This window comes from Peromyscus californicus, unplaced genomic scaffold (genome assembly GCF_007827085.1).
Source record: "Peromyscus californicus insignis strain IS unplaced genomic scaffold, ASM782708v3 Scaffold_14__1_contigs__length_90479793_seg_2, whole genome shotgun sequence".
Lineage (NCBI taxonomy): Eukaryota > Metazoa > Chordata > Mammalia > Rodentia > Cricetidae > Peromyscus > Peromyscus californicus.
This window is the reverse complement of record NW_026294436.1, coordinates 18,898,970-18,916,362: the sequence shown is the minus strand read 5'-3', so window position 1 is coordinate 18,916,362 and position 17,393 is coordinate 18,898,970. Positions and strand designations below refer to the sequence as shown.

At 52.7% G+C, this 17,393-nt stretch overlaps 1 protein-coding gene across 1 annotated transcript; it reads right to left on the bottom strand.

Moving 5' to 3' along the window:
- Positions 1-9,097: 9,097 nt before the first annotated feature.
- On the bottom strand, positions 9,098-16,114 carry Klhdc8a (kelch domain containing 8A). The gene is made up of 5 exons (XM_052736896.1): positions 15,163-16,114; positions 12,245-12,409; positions 11,797-12,012; positions 11,127-11,228; positions 9,098-10,051 (listed from the first exon to the last, which is right to left on the bottom strand). The coding sequence occupies exons 1-5, from the start codon at positions 15,536-15,538 to the stop codon at positions 9,858-9,860; spliced, it is 1,053 nt and encodes a 350-aa protein (XP_052592856.1). The 5' UTR covers positions 15,539-16,114; the 3' UTR covers positions 9,098-9,857.
- Positions 16,115-17,393: the final 1,279 nt, after the last annotated feature.

The following is a 17,393-nucleotide window of genomic DNA, read 5'->3' as shown; positions in this document are numbered from 1 at the left end:
GAAGTGCAGGTATAGGGCTGAAAAGTTGGGACTTATCTGGCTCCGGAGTTCAAGGGAGGGCCTCAGGGGAAGCCACTTGGGTCTTGAGGGGTGGGTGAGACTTAGATTAGTCTCAGGTATGAAATGGGGGTCTGGGGGTGGGGGAAGGAACAGAGAAAGCCAATTGACTTGTTCTCTGTGTGACTGACAGCTGTTAAGGATCCCAGAGTGCTCCCTGGGACGGTCTTGGTACAGATTCTCAACTTCTCCTTCCTTCTGTCTCAGGGAGAAGAGCAGATGGGGCAGGGGCTCAGCACACTACCCACCTCCAGTCAGAGACGTTGGTCATTGAATTGCTCAGATGAGTTACGGTCCTCAGTCACCTTTTAACCCCACCCTGTGGTGGAGGATAAGGCCTGGATGTGCGAACCTTGCCCTCTCAGAGGCTGGTGGAATTGTGTGAACAGGAACTGGCCTGTTAGAACTGGTTCTCCCAAACTAGGAGGTGTGAATCCAGTGAGCCTGGATAAACACTATAGTCTAGGAGATTGAGATGTCTGGCTCAAAGCTGCCCTCTCCTGGCTGAACTGAGAGTTGATGGGCTTGTGGGCTGACTGAAGCTGTGACTAGCCTCAGTGGTTATAATGATGTCTACCTACCATTTGCTGAGTCAGCCGATTGCATACATTTCTAAAATGGTCTTTTAATTCAAAAAAACATAGCCAGATATTGGGGTAAATGCTGAAAGATCAGAGAGACAACGGAACAAGCCACTGCCACATTTTACCTCTAGGACTCCTCAGTCTGAAAAGGCTTCAGATCCTGTCTCCTCACACCTTATATACCTTTTTTCCACCCAGGCATCACTTCCTTCTTAGTGCTGGGATTAAAAGTGTGTGTGTTTCCCAAGCAAAGGCATGAGCTCTCAAGTGCTGGGATTAAAGGAGTGTGACTGCCAAGTATTGGGGTTAAAGGTATGTACCACCACTGCCTGGCTCTGTTTCTCTCCTAGACTGAGTCAATCTCATGTAGTCCAGGGTGGCTTTGAACTCACAGAGATCCAGAAAGATCTCTGCCTCCCTAGAGCTAGGATTAAAGTGTGTGCCAGCACTGCCTGACCTCTGTGTTTAATCTAGTGGCTTGTTCTGTCCTCCGATCTTCAGGCAGATTTTATTAGGGTACACAATATATCCCCACACCAGCCCGAATTCTAAGCATCCTAGATATAATGTCACCAGCTAGAAAGTAGCACAGCTGGAGGCGAATAAACCTGCTCAGCCTGACATCATGGCTGTGCCCCATTGCACTGCCTTGTGGGGCCCAAATGAGTTCTGGAAATACAAGATGGAGCTAGTGAGCTACACACAATCTAAAATTCTAGCAAGTCCTACAAAGACTGTGACAGCCTTAGCTGTCCTGTCCTGGTGAACTAGTCCCTCACTAGGGACCAGCATATGATTATCCCCACCGTGTAGATGAGTAAGCTAAGACACAGACAAATGAAGAACCTGTCCCTACTGGGTCGCACAGATGGCACCAGAAATGGCAGTGTTTGCCGATTTCGTTGGGTGAGGAGTCTGGTTTGCCCAGTCTCCTGATGCTCTGTGTTCATGTATGCAGCATGTCACCTGTCTCTCTCATGAGCTTGCTTTGGGACCCAATGTTCTTCTGTCTGCTTGGGCTTTTGCTGGCCTTCCATCTTCCCAAACTCCCCTCCCGCCAATCCGGGCGGAGATCCAAGTGTGTAGCAGGAGGCTGTACAACAAGGACTTAACAGACACTTGAGCACCGTGGATCTGACCCAGGCAGGAGGACAGTGAAGATAAGCTCAGAGCTGATGAGTGATCGTTGAAACTGCCTAAGGCTCTAGAACTATGCTGGGGACACGGAGGAGGCCGTCCAGGGAGGAAAGATAGGGCCTGTCAACTACCCCACATGCTAATTGTGAAGCTCCTAAACACGGTGCTTTGGGTGCTGGGAGTTTGAGGGGTGGATGTCTAGTTAGTTTTAAATTCTAGGGGTTCCAGTCAGTGGTTTGTGAAGGACTTCTCACCTCACTGTTAATGGTAGAGCACAAAGATCTTCCTCCTTTTTTGCCCCTTGTCCCACTTCCTCTTTCTGATCTCTAAGGTTCTGTAACGTCCCTTCTGTGGGATTAAAAAACTGGGTGTCTACGCTTAGGCAGGTGTTAAAATTTATAGGATTCCTTAGAGAGATGGCTCAGCAGTTAAGAGCACTGGCTGCTCTTCCAGAGGTCCTGAGTTCAATTCTCAGCAACCACAAGGTGGCTCACAACCAATAATGAGATCTGGCGCCCTCTTCTGGCCATATCTAGCGCCCTCTTCTGGCAAGTAGGTATACATGTAGACAAAACACTGTATACATAATAAATAAGTCTTAAAAAAAAAAAAAGTGATAGGATTCCTCTAATGAGCCCGTGAGATTCCGAGTGCTTTCCACTGACTCTGTGTGTGGTATCACTGCCATAAGTCACCCGAGACTGATGATGGACGGAGATGAGCACAAGAAAAATGACCCCTGTCTCTCCTGGACAGTCCATGCCCATAACCTTGATGCCCCTTCACTGAGCCCTGGGTTAGATGACTGGTGCGTGGGCAGTTGATGTGGATGAGGCAGGGGACACACAGCCTGAGTGGGAGTCAGAGACAGGCTCTTCTGTCTGCTGGCCACATGACCCGGACCAGTGACTCAGTTTCCCTGTCCACTTGGTCTAAGGAAACCCTGAACTTGAAGATGGTTCTGTATAGGGTGCTAGGCTCCCCAGCAGGTGGGGATTCTGAGGTGCGGCTTATGTCAAGGCGCACTGTGGCTCAGGGCCTGGGAGCTTCAGTTCATATAAATGTCCCCGTCCCCAGAATGTGAGAATATTCTCTTCCTGCTGGTCCTGCCTCCATTCAGGGGAGACCCAGAGTGACTAGGAAATACAGAGAAGGGATATGTATCCAGAATGGGGGGGGAGGGCTGTCCATTGCCACCTCTCTGTTTGGTGTTTGGCTTCTGCTGCCTACTCAAGCCCTTGGCCTCCCAAGCTGAACCTGGAATGCTAACGCCAAACAAAGCACATTCTTTAGCTGGGTCAGCAGCTCCTAGCCCTGGGTAAAGGAAGGTGGGAGCCAGCATTCCTCACGGCCTGAATAAGGCCAGCACAGTCTGGAATTAGGAGGTTGCCCTTGCAAGATGGATTAACAGGCCACTGTCACCAGAGCTCTTAAAAAGCTGACCGGGTACTCCTACTGGAGCCCGTAGCTAAGATCTGAGGGAGCCCGTGCATAAGCAAGGGGGTTGGAAGTTCTGCTCAGTTTCTGACAGGTTCTGTGTCCACAGAGGCTGGGGAAGGACCTAAGGGGAAAGCGAGCAGTGTAAGGATTCCACTCACAGCCGGTGCTTTCTCTGAGCTTTTTGATTTCTGGCTTTCATTTGGCTGTGCTATACATTTAGCTCCCACCTGACAGGCTCTCTGGGATGCCTTGGGTCACATGGGTTAGTGACACCATCCCAGCCTGAGGAGACCTCAAAAAATGTGGGAAGTAGACTAAGGGAACAGTGGTTCACATTTGGCACACATGGAGGGGTATTCAGGGCGGAGGGGACAGGGGTATAGCGAGGGGCTAAGAGAAGGGAGCTGGTGTACTGAGTGGGAGGGGCAAGCTGGCAGGCTAGCCTTCCTGGGGGAGCTGAAATTGGGAATTTTATGAGGGCTAGGAGGCTGAAGGGAGGTTAGAGTTCCATGACATATTTATAGCCATGGTCTCTGGAAGGGTGGAGGGAATCCAGAGAGAACCCGAGCAGAGAGGGTACTGAAGTGTTTGTGTGGTGATGAGGGTCCAAAGGAAGCAAGTCACTGTGTGAGTGAGGGAGAGGGGTTGTCCAGGGTAGAGCCTGGCTACCCTAAGGCACTAGAAGCTCAGGTCCCAGGTAGAACAGGAAGGAACAATGTGGAAGGGAAGCTCCCAGCCAGTCCTCTTCTACAGGTAGGGGTGTGGAGCAGGGGAACCCGGGAAAGAGATTTATCTGTCATTGTTTTCTTATATGTGCTTGCTTTTGAGACTGAATTGCTAAGGATAGGACCAATGCCTACTTCCCGTTGAGTGGTTAGGTATGATGATTCTGAGTCCTTACCTTACCCAGGTGAGAGGGCAGGGTGGAACACTTGGAAACAGTGACCCCAGCCCCTTGGCACAGCCACATAGTCTAAGGCTAACCAGAGGAACAGCTCCAGGAGCCCAGTTGAAGCCCTGACAAACTACATGCCCCTAACTACCAGCCTGGGGTCCAACCTGGCTGTTTCCCATGGTCTAGGCAAATGGGAAGGAAGGGCAATTTTAACTTCCCACAGCCCTCAGGCCCATCGACTCTGAGGTGTCTCATCATGTACCAAATATCCAGACACTTCTCTGTCACCATCCATCCTTCCAAAGACCCTCTGAGTCATCTGTGAACTATTTCCTGTTTGGAGGGTGGAGGTGGCTCCCAGAGTTTGCATTTAAAAAAAAAAAAAGTCATTTCTCTGGAGCAAGTGGAGAGGTCTGGTCCATTAGGAGATGGGTTGGGGCACGGGTCTTTCTGGCTCCTCCCTAGGGAAAGCCGTCTGTTGTTCACTGATTAGCACTCTGCTGCAGTCCTGTGCTGGCCTGGTGCCAGGTACCAGCAAGGTCCTGAGCAGAGAGGGTGACTGAGGAAGGCCCAGAACTCCCTTCTTGGGAGCCCAGAGGCTTCTCAGGAGTCAGAGTGCACGATACCTTTAGGACTATCTCCTCACCTAACACAGAGGGATTCCTGCCTAAGTGTGGTTCAAAAAGTTCCTCTAGCCATGGTGGCAAACTGTGGCGTGGGGTTGTTAGGGGGAGGTTTGCTGCAGAGGTACAATCCAGGGCAACAGATGAGCCCACCATGGCAAGAACTACAGGATCTTGTGGTAATTCATCCTTCAAATGGTAAGGACTCTGAGTTTGGAGGCACGGCCAAATGATTGAATCAAAAGGATTCTGAGCCAGGCATGGTGGCCTATGCCTTTAATCCCAGCACTCAGAAGGCAGAAACAAGTGGATCTCTGTGCGTTTGAGGTTAGCCTGGTCTACATAGCAAGCTCCAAGTCAGCAGGGGCTGCATAGTAAGACCATGTCTCAAAAAAAGGGTAGAGAGGATTCAAATTCTGGACACTGCCTACAATTGAGCGTATATGTATATGAGTATGAGAATAAGCTATGTGCATGACAGATGTCCATAAGGGGGTGTGTATATATGTGTTTGTAAAGATTGCATGTGACTGTGTCAGTGAGTGTGGGTGGTCATTTGCATGTAGAGTGTGCCCAGGAAAGTGTGTCTGAACAAGTGGGTGTATGAGGAGTACATTTGTAAGTTGAGTGAGGGTGCAAGAGGGAGAAGGTGCCTAGTAGGGCATAGGGAGTAGAGATGTATAGGTGTATAGGGAGTATAGGAGTATAGGGAGAGTATAGGAGTATAGGGAGAGTATAGGAGTATAGGGAGAGTATAGGAGTATAGGGAGAGTATAGGAGTATAGGGAGAGTATAGGAGTATAGGGAGAGTATAGGTGTATAGGGAGTATAGATGTATAGGAGTATAGGTGTATAAGGAGTATAGGTCTATAGGGAGTATAGGAGTATAGTAAGTATAGGTGTATAGGGAGTATAGGAGTATAGGTGTATAGGGAGTATAGGAGTATAGGTGTATAGGGAGTACAGCTTGGTGTGCCCTGGGATGCTGGAGGCAGTGCAAGGAGCTGGTGTAAGGCAGTCACAGCTCACAGTCTGCAGGTCTGCTGTGCTCACCCTCAGAGTCACATCCCCTGGTGTGACTGGACTGGGGAAGGTACACTCTAAGCACTTTGCTCCATGGAGCAAAAGAGGGCCCTGAGGCTTCTGCAAGGCAGGTACACAGCTGCCTGTGGAGCCCACGGAACGTTAGTGTTTGAGAAAACAGACCATAGTTCAAGCCAGTGAAACAAAGGATCATAGCACGGGGTGAACACGACTCTCCTTGACACTGATGCAGGACGCTAAGAGCATTTGGCTCTGGCAGCCAGCTGGCTATCCCACCCCTCCCCTGGGACCACGCCTCCATCCACTGGCACTGTGGCTGGGTGGGGTGGTAGTGAGGGTGGGGGATTGGGGGTGGCGGGGGTGTGGGTGGGACAAAAATCGGAGAAGCACCACCAGAACACACTGCGAGCATTTCGCTCTAAGCCGCAGCTCCCCTCGGGGGCTGCTCAGACCCTGCCTTGCCTTGGCCTCTTCTGGCTACAGATCTGAGGTGTGGGCACTGTGACATCCAGGCTCTTCTCTGGAGGCCCAGCTCTAGCAGTGGGAGGGAGCAGGGAGCTCAGGACTCAGGGAATTATTGCTCTCCCTGCTCCACTCATCATGCTTGGTATGGTGGTGAGTTGATCTCTGTCATCCTCCCTCTCCCCAGAGACCATATGTTGACATCCTAACCTCCAGTGTCTAGGAATGAGACTCACTTGGAAACATATAATGTATTATATGATGTACAATATATAATACATGATAAGATCTAATCACCTTAAAATGAAGTCACACCGGATATGTGTGGGCCTCAGTCCAATGACTGGTGTCCTTGCAAAGTCAGGTAACTTGGACCCAGTCAGGCTGGAGCGGCTGTGTGAGGACAGGTGTGATTGAAGCAATGCTCCCACAAGCTACAGCACAACAAGGGTCTCCAGATAACACGGAAGCCGGGAAGAGCCATAGGGATCGGCCCCACCTAGGACCATGCCCTCCATGAGCCCTCAGCCAGAGCACAACCCCTCTAAACCCTTTGATTTCAGACGTGAAACCTCCAGATGTGGGACCCGCATTTCCTGTTGTTTCCAGCTGCCCCCCTGGTCTGTGGTGTTTTCTTTGGGGCATTCCTGGAAAGCAAACGCCCGTGACGATTCTTATTGGCTCAATGTGTCAAAGCCACTTTGTCTGTCCTGCCTCTTTGGCTCTCGCCTGAGTCCTGCCTCGTGCCAAAGTTACTGCAGCTGATGTCTCTGAAGTCATCACTGGAATTCCCTCTGAACCCCTGGCTAGGGTTTGGAGCCTGTTCTATAGGTCGCATGGGATTTGGACTCACGCACGAAGCCTCTTGCTGTTCTCCCGATTCTGGTGGAGTTAAGGACAGCAGTGTGTGTTTACATATGTGTGTGTTGGGGGGGGGGGACTGTGTTTAGAGTAGGGTCAGGTGTTCACTCCTAATATGCATCAGCTGTACCATCAGGGTTAGGAGTTCAGGGTCCCTAGATGTCAGTGTCTTCTTTAAAGGGGGGAGGAGGGTTGGGAAAGTGGCCACACCCCTCCTCCTAGGCCAGAGCTGGGATTGGTGGGTGGTTGGGTGGGGAATTCCATAACATCAAGGCAATTGCAAGACAATTAGAAAGAGGCCTGGAGGAATGAAGTACCCAGGTGTGGGCTAGCCTTTTCTCCGCTGATTCTGGAGCCACCTGGGACTGATTGCTCCATGGATGGACTGGATGGAGACAAGCCTTGGGAAGTGTGGCCTGCATGACTCTGGAGTTCCTCTTGATCGTGGATGGGGCCTCTACCTCCTCCACTGTTCTCCACCCTGTGAGAAAGACTGGGGCACTCAGACGAGGAGGGTAAGCAACCTTCTGAGGTGGGTGGTGTGGGGAGGGCCTGTGGCAGTGGCTGAGGCAGGCCATTGACTGAGCTGCTTCTGCAGTGTGAGCCGTCTAGAACCACATGCTTCAGCTTCCCTCACTCCTCAGTGTGGTGTCCCTAGTCTTCCCACACGGAACTTAGGCGGGGGTGACCCTGGCAGATACCAGCTCCAGCCTTGAGTTGTTCTGACAACCCCAGTGTCTGATTCAACCTTAGAGAGGGCTGTAAGGTTCCAGCTATCTTAAAAGGATTCAGCTCTGTCCACAGGTACGAGGCCATTATGCCTGGAGAAAGCCCCTGTGTGGATTGGCTCCTCTTGGGTTGGGGATGAAGTGGGCAGAACAGACGTGAAAGTGGGGTAGGGAGAGAGGAAAGTGTGAAAGGCCTTGCTCCGAGAAGCCCGCACTCCCCCACCCCACACCCCACACACTCCCCATCCTCCCTTGCAGTTGCAGCTCCCAGCCATTTTTTCCCCTAATGGTTAGCTCAGGGAGGCTGAAGGGAACTGGATCCATAAGCAACGGAGGTTTCTTTGTGATCTGCTCTTTAGGGGAACCAATGGCCACAATCTGCCTCCTCACCTTGGTGAGAAAAACAGACTAGACCAGCAGATGGCAGTGTCCTCTTGGAACCCAAAGGAGAAAGAAATCAAGGTCTTCCGAGAAAGGAGCCAATAACCCACCATTCCTCAAAGACCTAGGTTCACTCAGTCCTTGAAGATCCAGCTGGAAGTCACCCCTAGCCCCCACCAGAAAGAGCGCCTTCTGACCCCTCAGACCCTGATAGGCCCTCCTCCAGCGCAGGCTCCTGAGGAGGTCATTAATCACCTGAGCCTTGTGAAGAGGAGAGAAGCAGGTTCCCTGACTCCTCCCGCTCCTCCACAGCCTCAACAGGGGTCTTTATTCTTCCTGTCCTCAGGGCTAACTGGTTAGGTTTGGTTTCTGTGCAGGGGTCGGAACTCAGGTCCCTGAGCATACTGGGTAAGTGCTCTTCTTGAGGAAGTGTGAGTAACTGGGCCGGGGAAGCACACGGAGGTGCTGTACAGGCTGGAGGGAAGGCACATCCGTATCCGTCCTTCTGGACTTGTTTTTTCCTCCCTTGTTTTTTAACAAAACAAGTGGACAGTTCTTGCATCCTTTGAATATGCCTAAAATGAGCTTCGGCTGAATTGATCGAGGTCAGATGTGGGTAGAACCTGGCAAAGACTGGATGCTCACAACCTTGGCCAAACATGTGTGTGTGCATCAAGAGAAGAAAAATGGGCTCCCTCTTTGAGAGCCGGACAGCTACAGCCGAGGGAAGGTAAAACTCTTGGACAGGAATGGTCGAGAACAGGTAGCCAATTTGCCCCTATTTAGTGTAAGGACACGGGGAGGTGGTCTCATGGGATTGTCTATCTACTTAACTAGGATACCCCCTGCCTTGTTTCCAGGGTCCAAAGAAGACAGGCATAAAGATGTCAATCATTGTGCTGCTGTTATTAATCCACCCTTGGTGGATTTGGAAGCCACAGTGTAAATGAGAAGGTTTCAATCGGAAACACGCCGAGAGCTGTTGAGCACAGGATGGCCAGGCCTCGGGTAGGAAGAATGTGGCAGAAGGCAGAACACAGAAGATATTGACACTCCATCACCACATGCCCAACAAGGACCCGAGAGGAAGGGTCCTTCCTGCCAAGGCTGTTGGCCTGGCCTGGTGTGTGAGTCCCCGACAACCTTCCCTACACACCCCCACCTTGGCTTCAAGTCCAGGGCCTGGTAAGTCGGTGGGGTCTGGGGCAGGCCCGCAGCTGACTTCTGTATGGGGAAGGGGCTTGGGAAGCCCCATTCTTCATGAGTTCATCATGACACTCAGACTAGCTCAGAGACGGGGAAGGACAACAAGGGCTCCCCCTCCGGGTGGCAACTGCCCCCTACCCCGGGAGGTAGGTGAGAGGAGGGAACATTCCCGTGCCTTTCTGTGTCTGAACACTGAGTAGGGATTCTCCCCAGACCACAGCCCAGCTCTAACTTACTGGTGGAGTCAACTGCACTTTCTTCAGCTTTCTGGGACTGGTTGGTAGGTTAGGGGACAGAGGGAGGTCACTGAGAGCCCTAGGGCTTGGCCCCACTGGCTCTTAACAGGAGTTGGAGACCGAGAATGTAGTCCAAACTGCTTTGATGAGACTATCCCTCGTGTCAGGAGTGGAGTGCTGCTGTCCAGCCAAGCTCGGGCCAGCTAGGAGTCAGAGACGCACAGCGCCTCCACGGCATCACTCAGACCCTGGCTGACACCCCCCACAGCCAGGAGACAGTTCTTGAAGACAATGCTGGAGCAGGCACAGCGTGGGGTGGGCATGGCAGGGAGGGCCTCCCACTTGTTCTTCTCTGGGTGGAACGCTTCTGCTGTCTCCAGGACAGTGGGCTGGTTTCCTGAAAACAACAGGAGAATCAGATCTTAGACCCGGGAGCCCAACCACCAAGCCATGTCCCACAGTGACCATCTCCCAACCCAGAAGTAAAAGCTAACTAAGCAACTTCCTTGTCTTTTTACAGGATGGTCCCCCTTCTGGCATCCTGGGCCAAGACTTCCTGTCAAGCAACTTTGTCCCGTGCTCCTTCCCTCTTCGATTTCATTTTAAGAATAGGATTGTTAGTGGGGCGGTGGGGGCGCACGCCTTGAATAATCCCAGCATTTAGGAGGCAGAGGCAGGTGGATCTCTGTGAGTTCGAGGCCAGCCTGGTCTACAGAGCAAGTTCCAGGACAGGCACCAGAACTACACAGAGAAACCTTGTCTCGGGGGGGATTGTTTTCTTCACTCTTGGTTACCATTTGGGTTTCTAGAGCACTGCTTCCTCCCTCCTGATTTCACACACACACAACACACACACACACACACACACACACACACACACACACACACACACACACACTAACCTAGCTTATATGGTTGTTCATGAATGAGTATAGTGGGGTATGTCTACATCGAGTAAACGCTGGCTGCTTGGAAGCCCCACTGCCTTTATCACCGTGCCCTAATGACTTCAGTGTGCCCCAAGCCTCAGTCCAGCCTTCAAAATACCAGCAGTCTTTGAGAAGGAGGAGTTATACATCAAATCCAGAATTAGGACCATTTATTTGATCATTTGCTTTGCTATCCCAAGATCCAGCTGGATGTCCAAGAAGACTTGGGTCCATGAAGGTTGACAACTGAACCCTTGACCCTTTGTCTCCAGCTATCCCCAGAAAGGGACTCAGGGACCTGGGTCCAGCACAGGGGTTCGCAGTTATCAGTATGTCCCTTATCTTTTCTGGATCTCCATTTTCCTAGTACGGAATTGAAAGAACCCAGGGGGGGCCCACGTGGAAAGGTCAAGTCCAGACTGTATTGAATTCTTTGGAGTAAAGCAGTGGGAGGTATGCAAGAAGTCAGTACTGTCTGTCACTCAAGTGCAGTGCCAAGGACCAGAACCACAACACAGAACAGCTGCGATGATCTATCCTTACCGAGTCCCCCAGCCACTATGACCCGGCCACTTAGGCCACCAGCCACGAAGTCTGCCCGGCGCTTCTTAAGGAAGAATGAGCGCTCCATCTTCAGCCATCCCCCTGCAAGTGTGCATAGTGACAGGACAGAGACGGAGGATTAGGTGCTCATGTCCCCTAACAAATACAGATGAATCCCAAGTGGCTCTTACCCTGGGCGGCTACTCCCTTGTGTCCAGGATGCAGAGAACATTCCCCTGCTGATTGAAATGACACCCTCTACCACCTCTCTGGTGCCTGGCACAGTCTAATGTATACAACTCCCATGAGCCCCTGTTCTGTTTAGGTTTTCCATGGTTCTAAACTGGAGAGGAATCTGATTAAAGGTGGTGAATGGAGAAATCAGGATCCCTCTGATTCTCCATCAGCACAGGAAGAGTCCCTTCCTAACCTGGTCCTGCACAGTACTGGGGGTGGAGGAGGAAGGACCACAGTGGAAAGAGCCAGCCAGGCCAAAGGTGCCTGGAATAGAATTTGACTGCGAGCATATCCGTGAGTTAGGAAGGATGCTCAGACACTGGAGAGGCCTGCCTGGATATGTAAGCAGCCCCAGGAAGATCTGCCAGGATGGGGAAAGTGGGGATCAGTTAGAAGAAAGGCAAGCAGCCAAGGGGGTGTGGACCCAGCTCACCCTGTTCCATGTCGAACACATCCATTGTCCGGAGGAACTTGGGCTGCCGATAGAGACGACCCTGCCGCAGGCCTCCCAGGCTGTACAGGTGGTTGTCCAGGGTCACAAAGCTGGAGAAGGCCCGCTTACAGGGAATGTTGGGGAACTTGGTCCAGGACCGAGATTCTATGTCAAAGACCTCGAAGGCATTGACCGCATACTTAGACTGTCGTCCCCCTGGAGGTGGGAACAGGGTACACGGTGGACAAAAAAAAAAAGCAGTCCCTGAGAACCAACAGGACTGGGATTTCCCTTCTGTTATTCAGTCATTTGAAAGACTCCTCGAGGGCTGGAACAGTGTGATTATCCCCCAGGGCCAGGGAAATTCTCAGGCTGTGGGCATTGCTTCCTAGGGAACTCACCCAAGGGAGCAAGGAGAAGAAATGAACAACAAGGAGCTTGTCCTTACCCAGCACATAGATCTTGGAGCCCCGGAGGAATGAGGTGGCAGCATATCTTGGAGTGGGCATGGGTGCTAGCGACACCCACATGTCCTTTAGCATGTCGTAGTGTTGCAAGTAGTTGTGTGGACGAAGGTCCAGGCCCATCCCACCTGCAGCATACACTCGATAATCTAAGAAAAAGCACACACAGAGGGAGACAGTTTGGCTCACAGGCACCCAGAGACAGGCCCAACAGAATCTATAACCTTCCATAGGCCAAGCCAATTCCTGGACACTGCTCTGCTAATGAATCCCAGCTGTCTTGGTGGGGTGGGTAGCACCATTCAAAGTCCCTATTATGGCTAAACCTGGGTCCTCCTGAAGCTGTGGCAGGACTGTGCCTCGGCCCTCATGAGTGCCAAGTCCTTAGCAAAGCCTGATATACTAAACCCTGCACAGAGACGGATGACAGTGAAGCCTGAGTCTAGGTAACCCTTTGCAGGTTTGTCCCCCCCCCCCCCCCCCCCCCCCGTCCTCCAGTCCCCCTGTCTAGGCACCCAGGGGGCAAGGCGAGGGGAGACCTCCAGGGGTGACCTGTCCCATAGGATCCCATAGGAACTCTCAGACACTAAGTCTCCAGTCATGGTGAAGTCCTTCAGAACTATAGCCGGCCCCAGTCACCGGCCCTGGCCTGTCAGCAGTTCTGTCCGCTACCCCAGTGGGGAAAAGGCATTCTCCTTCACATGTACAGAAGCTTGCAGGATCCAGGAGGCCCCTGTGTGGAACGGGATGATAAGGCCAGGTCTGAAGGAGGAGGAGGAGGAGGCTTTGGGGAACTGACCCTTCAGAAACCTTGCCCTTAGAGAGCTAGGTTCTCTGAGCAGGGAGTCCCCTCTTTTCTCCTCTGCTCTTGGCAGTAGGCAGCTTCTCAGGGACTCTGCACATTGTACCAAAGAGCATGGACTACCATTTGTGTTTCCCCAGCCCTTGCCTGAATGGGTTTCCTCTCAGGAATCTTCAGTACCTGTATGTGGTTCTTGCTCCCAGCAGCCCTTCCTCATAGCCTTTCTCTCTGTGGTGCCTTGACTCTTGGATGTTACTACCGGACAAAGTGAGCAACCCTATCTCTCTCTACTTTCTAGCCGTACTAGGGGTGGGTAGGGGGATCCTAACCCTAAGCCTAAGGCTGGGAAAGGGCCTGATGACGAGCACCTGATTAGCACAAATTCGACCTTCCCTTCTAGGAACACCCCCTTCTGGAAAAACTCTATCCTCTCCACAGTCATTCAGGCCGGCAGCCAGCTCTGACCCATCCTTTGAACCTCAACTGGGATTCCCTGAGCTGCAAAGCAGGGGGCCCAGAGGACTTGGCTTGGTGCCTCCTGAGTGATGGTATCTCCATTGCTCTGTTACTGCATGTAACTGATACCAGCTTGACCTGTTCCTCCCAATACACCGAAGGTCCTTGAGAATTTGTTAATCTATGAACTCAGTACAATGGTTGACATGTAAACGTTTACCAACCTAACTGTTGAATTCATTTGACTTTATAGTTTGGAGCACAGGCATGGTCATGACTTACTATTTATTTAACCTTGGGTAATTAACCTTTCAGGGCTTCCTGCTGTTTCTTCTAAAAACAGAATAAAAATAGCACTTATCTCATTGGATAAAGGGATAAAGCACCAAAGGTACACCTTGATTTTTAACTTTTAGTATGATTTAACGAAGCTAGGGATGGAGTATAGTCCATACTCATTATTCTCAGTGTCCCCATGGGCCTCTGGGCCTTCCATCCTTTTTCTTTTTCTTTTCTTTTTTTTTTTTTTTTTTTAAATAGGTTCTTACTATGTAACTTGAACTCACAATCCTTCGGCCTCAGTCTGCTGAACTCACTCTGCAGCCTAGGCAAGTCTTGAACTTGCCACTCCCCTGCCTCAGCCTCCAGAGTAGCTAGGATTACAGGCCGTCAGCACCAGGCCTGGCTTTTCCTCCTTCTAACTGGCAGATCATGGAAACCCTACTGTCTACCCTGCCCAAGGGGGTTCTGGGCCCCAGCTTCTCGCCAATCACTTCCAGGGCCCAGATTTTCTACTCTTTTCCTTTGTCCTTGTGACCTAGGAGTGTGCCAGGGACAGAACAGGTGTTGAAGAAAGGCTGGTTTCTGATCTGCCGTATGCCACACAGGCAGCTGGGGTCGTGTCGCTAAAGAAGCAGTGTCTACAGCGTGGAGGCAAGTGTACACGAACTTGGGGTCTCTTAACTTTCATTCTCATCAAACTGTGTTTTCAGCAAAACAGCTGTTGGACCCCCTCTATAGGCTGTAGTAGCTCCCCAAAAAAAGGTCAAATGAGAATTTAAAAACCACATGCAGTCCACAGAACTCGGTGGACCCGGACACTCCGCTAGACGAATCCACCTTTGGAACATGCTGACCTGCCCTCAGTACCACTGACACTGTAGTCAGGAGTTAAAGAAGATCCTGGGATCCGGTCCCAAAGCCTCCTCGGCAGACCTGGTGTTGGTAGAAGGATGGGATGAGCATCCTCAGGAACCTACATAGGTAGGTTGGGGGTGGGGGGTGGGGTGCCAACGGGGAATGTGGTCATTCGGCTGAATGCCAGGGTATGCAGAGTCATTGCAGATAACCCCATAGCTCACACCTTGGTGCTCCCTCTGCAGTGGCCTGCCCAGGCTGCCAGGAGGAACCCGCTGGAGCTGACTCCTGGCATCAGATGGAATTCCTAGACATTTCACCTGCTCAGCCTCCCTTCCCAATCTGTAAAATAAGGGCAACGGGTCTCTAGTTTTAGTACTTAATGTAAGGCTCAAATGTGACGGGGAACGTGCTATTGGCCGCCCAAATCATGTTGCATTCCATCCGTTTTCCCTGTGACCCCTTACTTCCTTCTCCACACCCACCCTCAACCCTGGCCCCACTTGCCTTTGGCTGTAACAGAAATGCCCATGGCAGCCTCACGCAGCACGCTCCTCTTCTTCCACTTGCCCTCATCGATATTGTACATTTCCACGACCTTCAGAGGCAGTTGATTGGTGCCCACACCCCCGATCACCATAATCCGCTTTCCTAGGGCAGTAACCGCTACCCCGGCCCTGGCTGTGGGCAGGGAGGACAGGGAGGTCCATTGGTCGGCCTCGGGGGAGTAGACCTCGAAGCAGTCCATCGGGACGCCATTGTCATCACATCCCCCGATGGCATAGACCTGCCCTCCGGTCTCCAGCAGTGAGCAGTAGACCCGGCGGCTAGGCAGTGGAGCAAGGCGCTTCCACTGAAAGTCCTTGACATTGGGCACCTCCATGGCAGCCCGGGGGAGGGCCCTGCTCGCGCGCCCTCACAGCGTCCGGGCAAGGTCCAGCCCCGGGGCCCGCGGGCTACTCGGCGCCGGCCCGCACGTCCCCTCTTGCAGCCTCCATCTCGCGTTGCGCGGGCTTCCGCCGACGCCCGCTGGCTTCTCCGGGTCCCTCGGGTGTCAGCGGGCCGGCGACGTCCACCCCTGGCTCCGCTGGAAGAACCCGGCGAATCTAGGGCAGCAGGACGCCGGCGGTAGCCTGCCCTGGGTCAACTTTGCAGGATGAGCCCCGCCCCGCCCGGTCCCCGGGAGCGCGGAGCCCACCCCGCCGCGCGTGGGCGCCGCGCTCGCCCCTCACTAGCTCCCGGGCGGTGCCCGCAAGCCACGCATGGCTTTCACCGGCAGCCGCGGAGCCGGGGACAGCGTGCCCTGCTCTTCCCGGCCCGCACGCCGCTGTCACCCGCGCAGGCGAGCGGCTGCTAGACACCGAGTCCCGGCCGGCCGGAGGACGCCGGTTCCCCGCACCGCCTCCCCGCAGCCGCCACACCTGGGCAGGAGCCCACGCGCCCGGCAGCGGAGGCTGTGGCCTGTGCGTCAGCCCCGGCAGCCGGGGCGGGCGAGGGCAGGGCCTGCCGTGTCTCCGGGGTCGGAGGCAGCCGGAGCAGGAGCCGGTGCCCAGATGACAGGCAGATCCCGCCAGCGTGGGGGCGGGCGTTTGCGAGTGTTTGTTTTGGGTGAGGAGGCGGAGAGCCCAATTACCCGGTTTGTCTACAGTACACAGACCCAGTTCGTGACAAGCTGGCTTTGTTTGGGGGGAGGTATTCTCACACGGTCAAACCTCAGAGCCGAGTTAGGAGGCAGTGACATGCATGCAGCGGGGGACCCGCAGATCGAACAATTGGCACACATATGCATGCAGCTCACCCAGAACCTGCCTTCCCTCCTGAGTGGACACGTCCACCAAGCCGCTGGTAAAGCCACAGACAGGGGGACCACAACTGAACATACCGATAGACGACTGGGAGGATCACCCCCACCCCCACCCCCAAACCTTTATATACATCACTAGAAGGGCAAACCTGATTAGCAAATCCTGGCCCTTGGCACCAACCACAGGACTGGATAGATAACCTCTTCAAACCTGTACCCAGCAACAGACCCTTCGGAACTGTGGTTCCCCAGTAATACAAGCGCCAGTAACACACTGGACCACCTAGTGGTGTCTCTCCAAGTCCACAGGGTCCTCCTATCTGGCTTCCTTCCACCTGGAAACCCTCAAGCTTGAGAGCCGGACAGACTTTGCACTGTGTGTACGCGGTGTGGTGTGTATTTCCCCCCAAAGCTGGGGATGGATCTCAGGGCTGTGCACATGCAAGGCACTAAACTTTAATTTGTGATAAACTGTAGATTCACACGTGGTTATAAGAAAGAAGTACTCTTTATCCAGGGTCCCCCAGTGCTAATATCCTGGCAAGCTAAAGTACAAATCCACAAGCAGATTACATTTTCATTATTACAAGGGTCCCATGTCACCTTTTGATATCTGGTCCAACTCCACACTTCTTCCTTGCTTTTCCCTCCCCAGCCCCTGACAACCCATTTCTGAAATTTTGTCGCTTCAGCCATGTTGTACAAGGAGCTGGGACTGTAGCTTACTTGGTGGAGTGTTTATCTTGCATGTACAAAATCCTGGATTCCATCCCCAGCCCTGAATAAAACCTGGTGCCTGACACAGTGACATAAAACCCGGTGAGGTATGCCCATAATCCCAGTACTTGGGAGGTGGAGACAGGAGGATCAGAAGTTCAAGGCCATCCTTGTTATATATTGTGTTCCAGGCCGTCCTGGACTATTCGGACTCCAT

Bases quoted from the DNA above. Each gene is read 5' to 3' on its own strand.
- Klhdc8a (XM_052736896.1), bottom strand. From the start codon at position 15,538: ATGGAGGTGCCCAATGTCAAGGACTTTCAGTGGAAGCGCCTTGCTCCA. The intron at 12,013-12,244 runs GTAAGGACAAGC...TCCCACCTCCAG, and splicing joins CTCCAAGATCTATGTGCTGG to GGGGACGACAGTCTAAGTAT. The intron at 11,229-11,796 runs GTGAGCTGGGTC...GCACACTTGCAG, and splicing joins TGTGTTCGACATGGAACAGG to GGGGATGGCTGAAGATGGAG.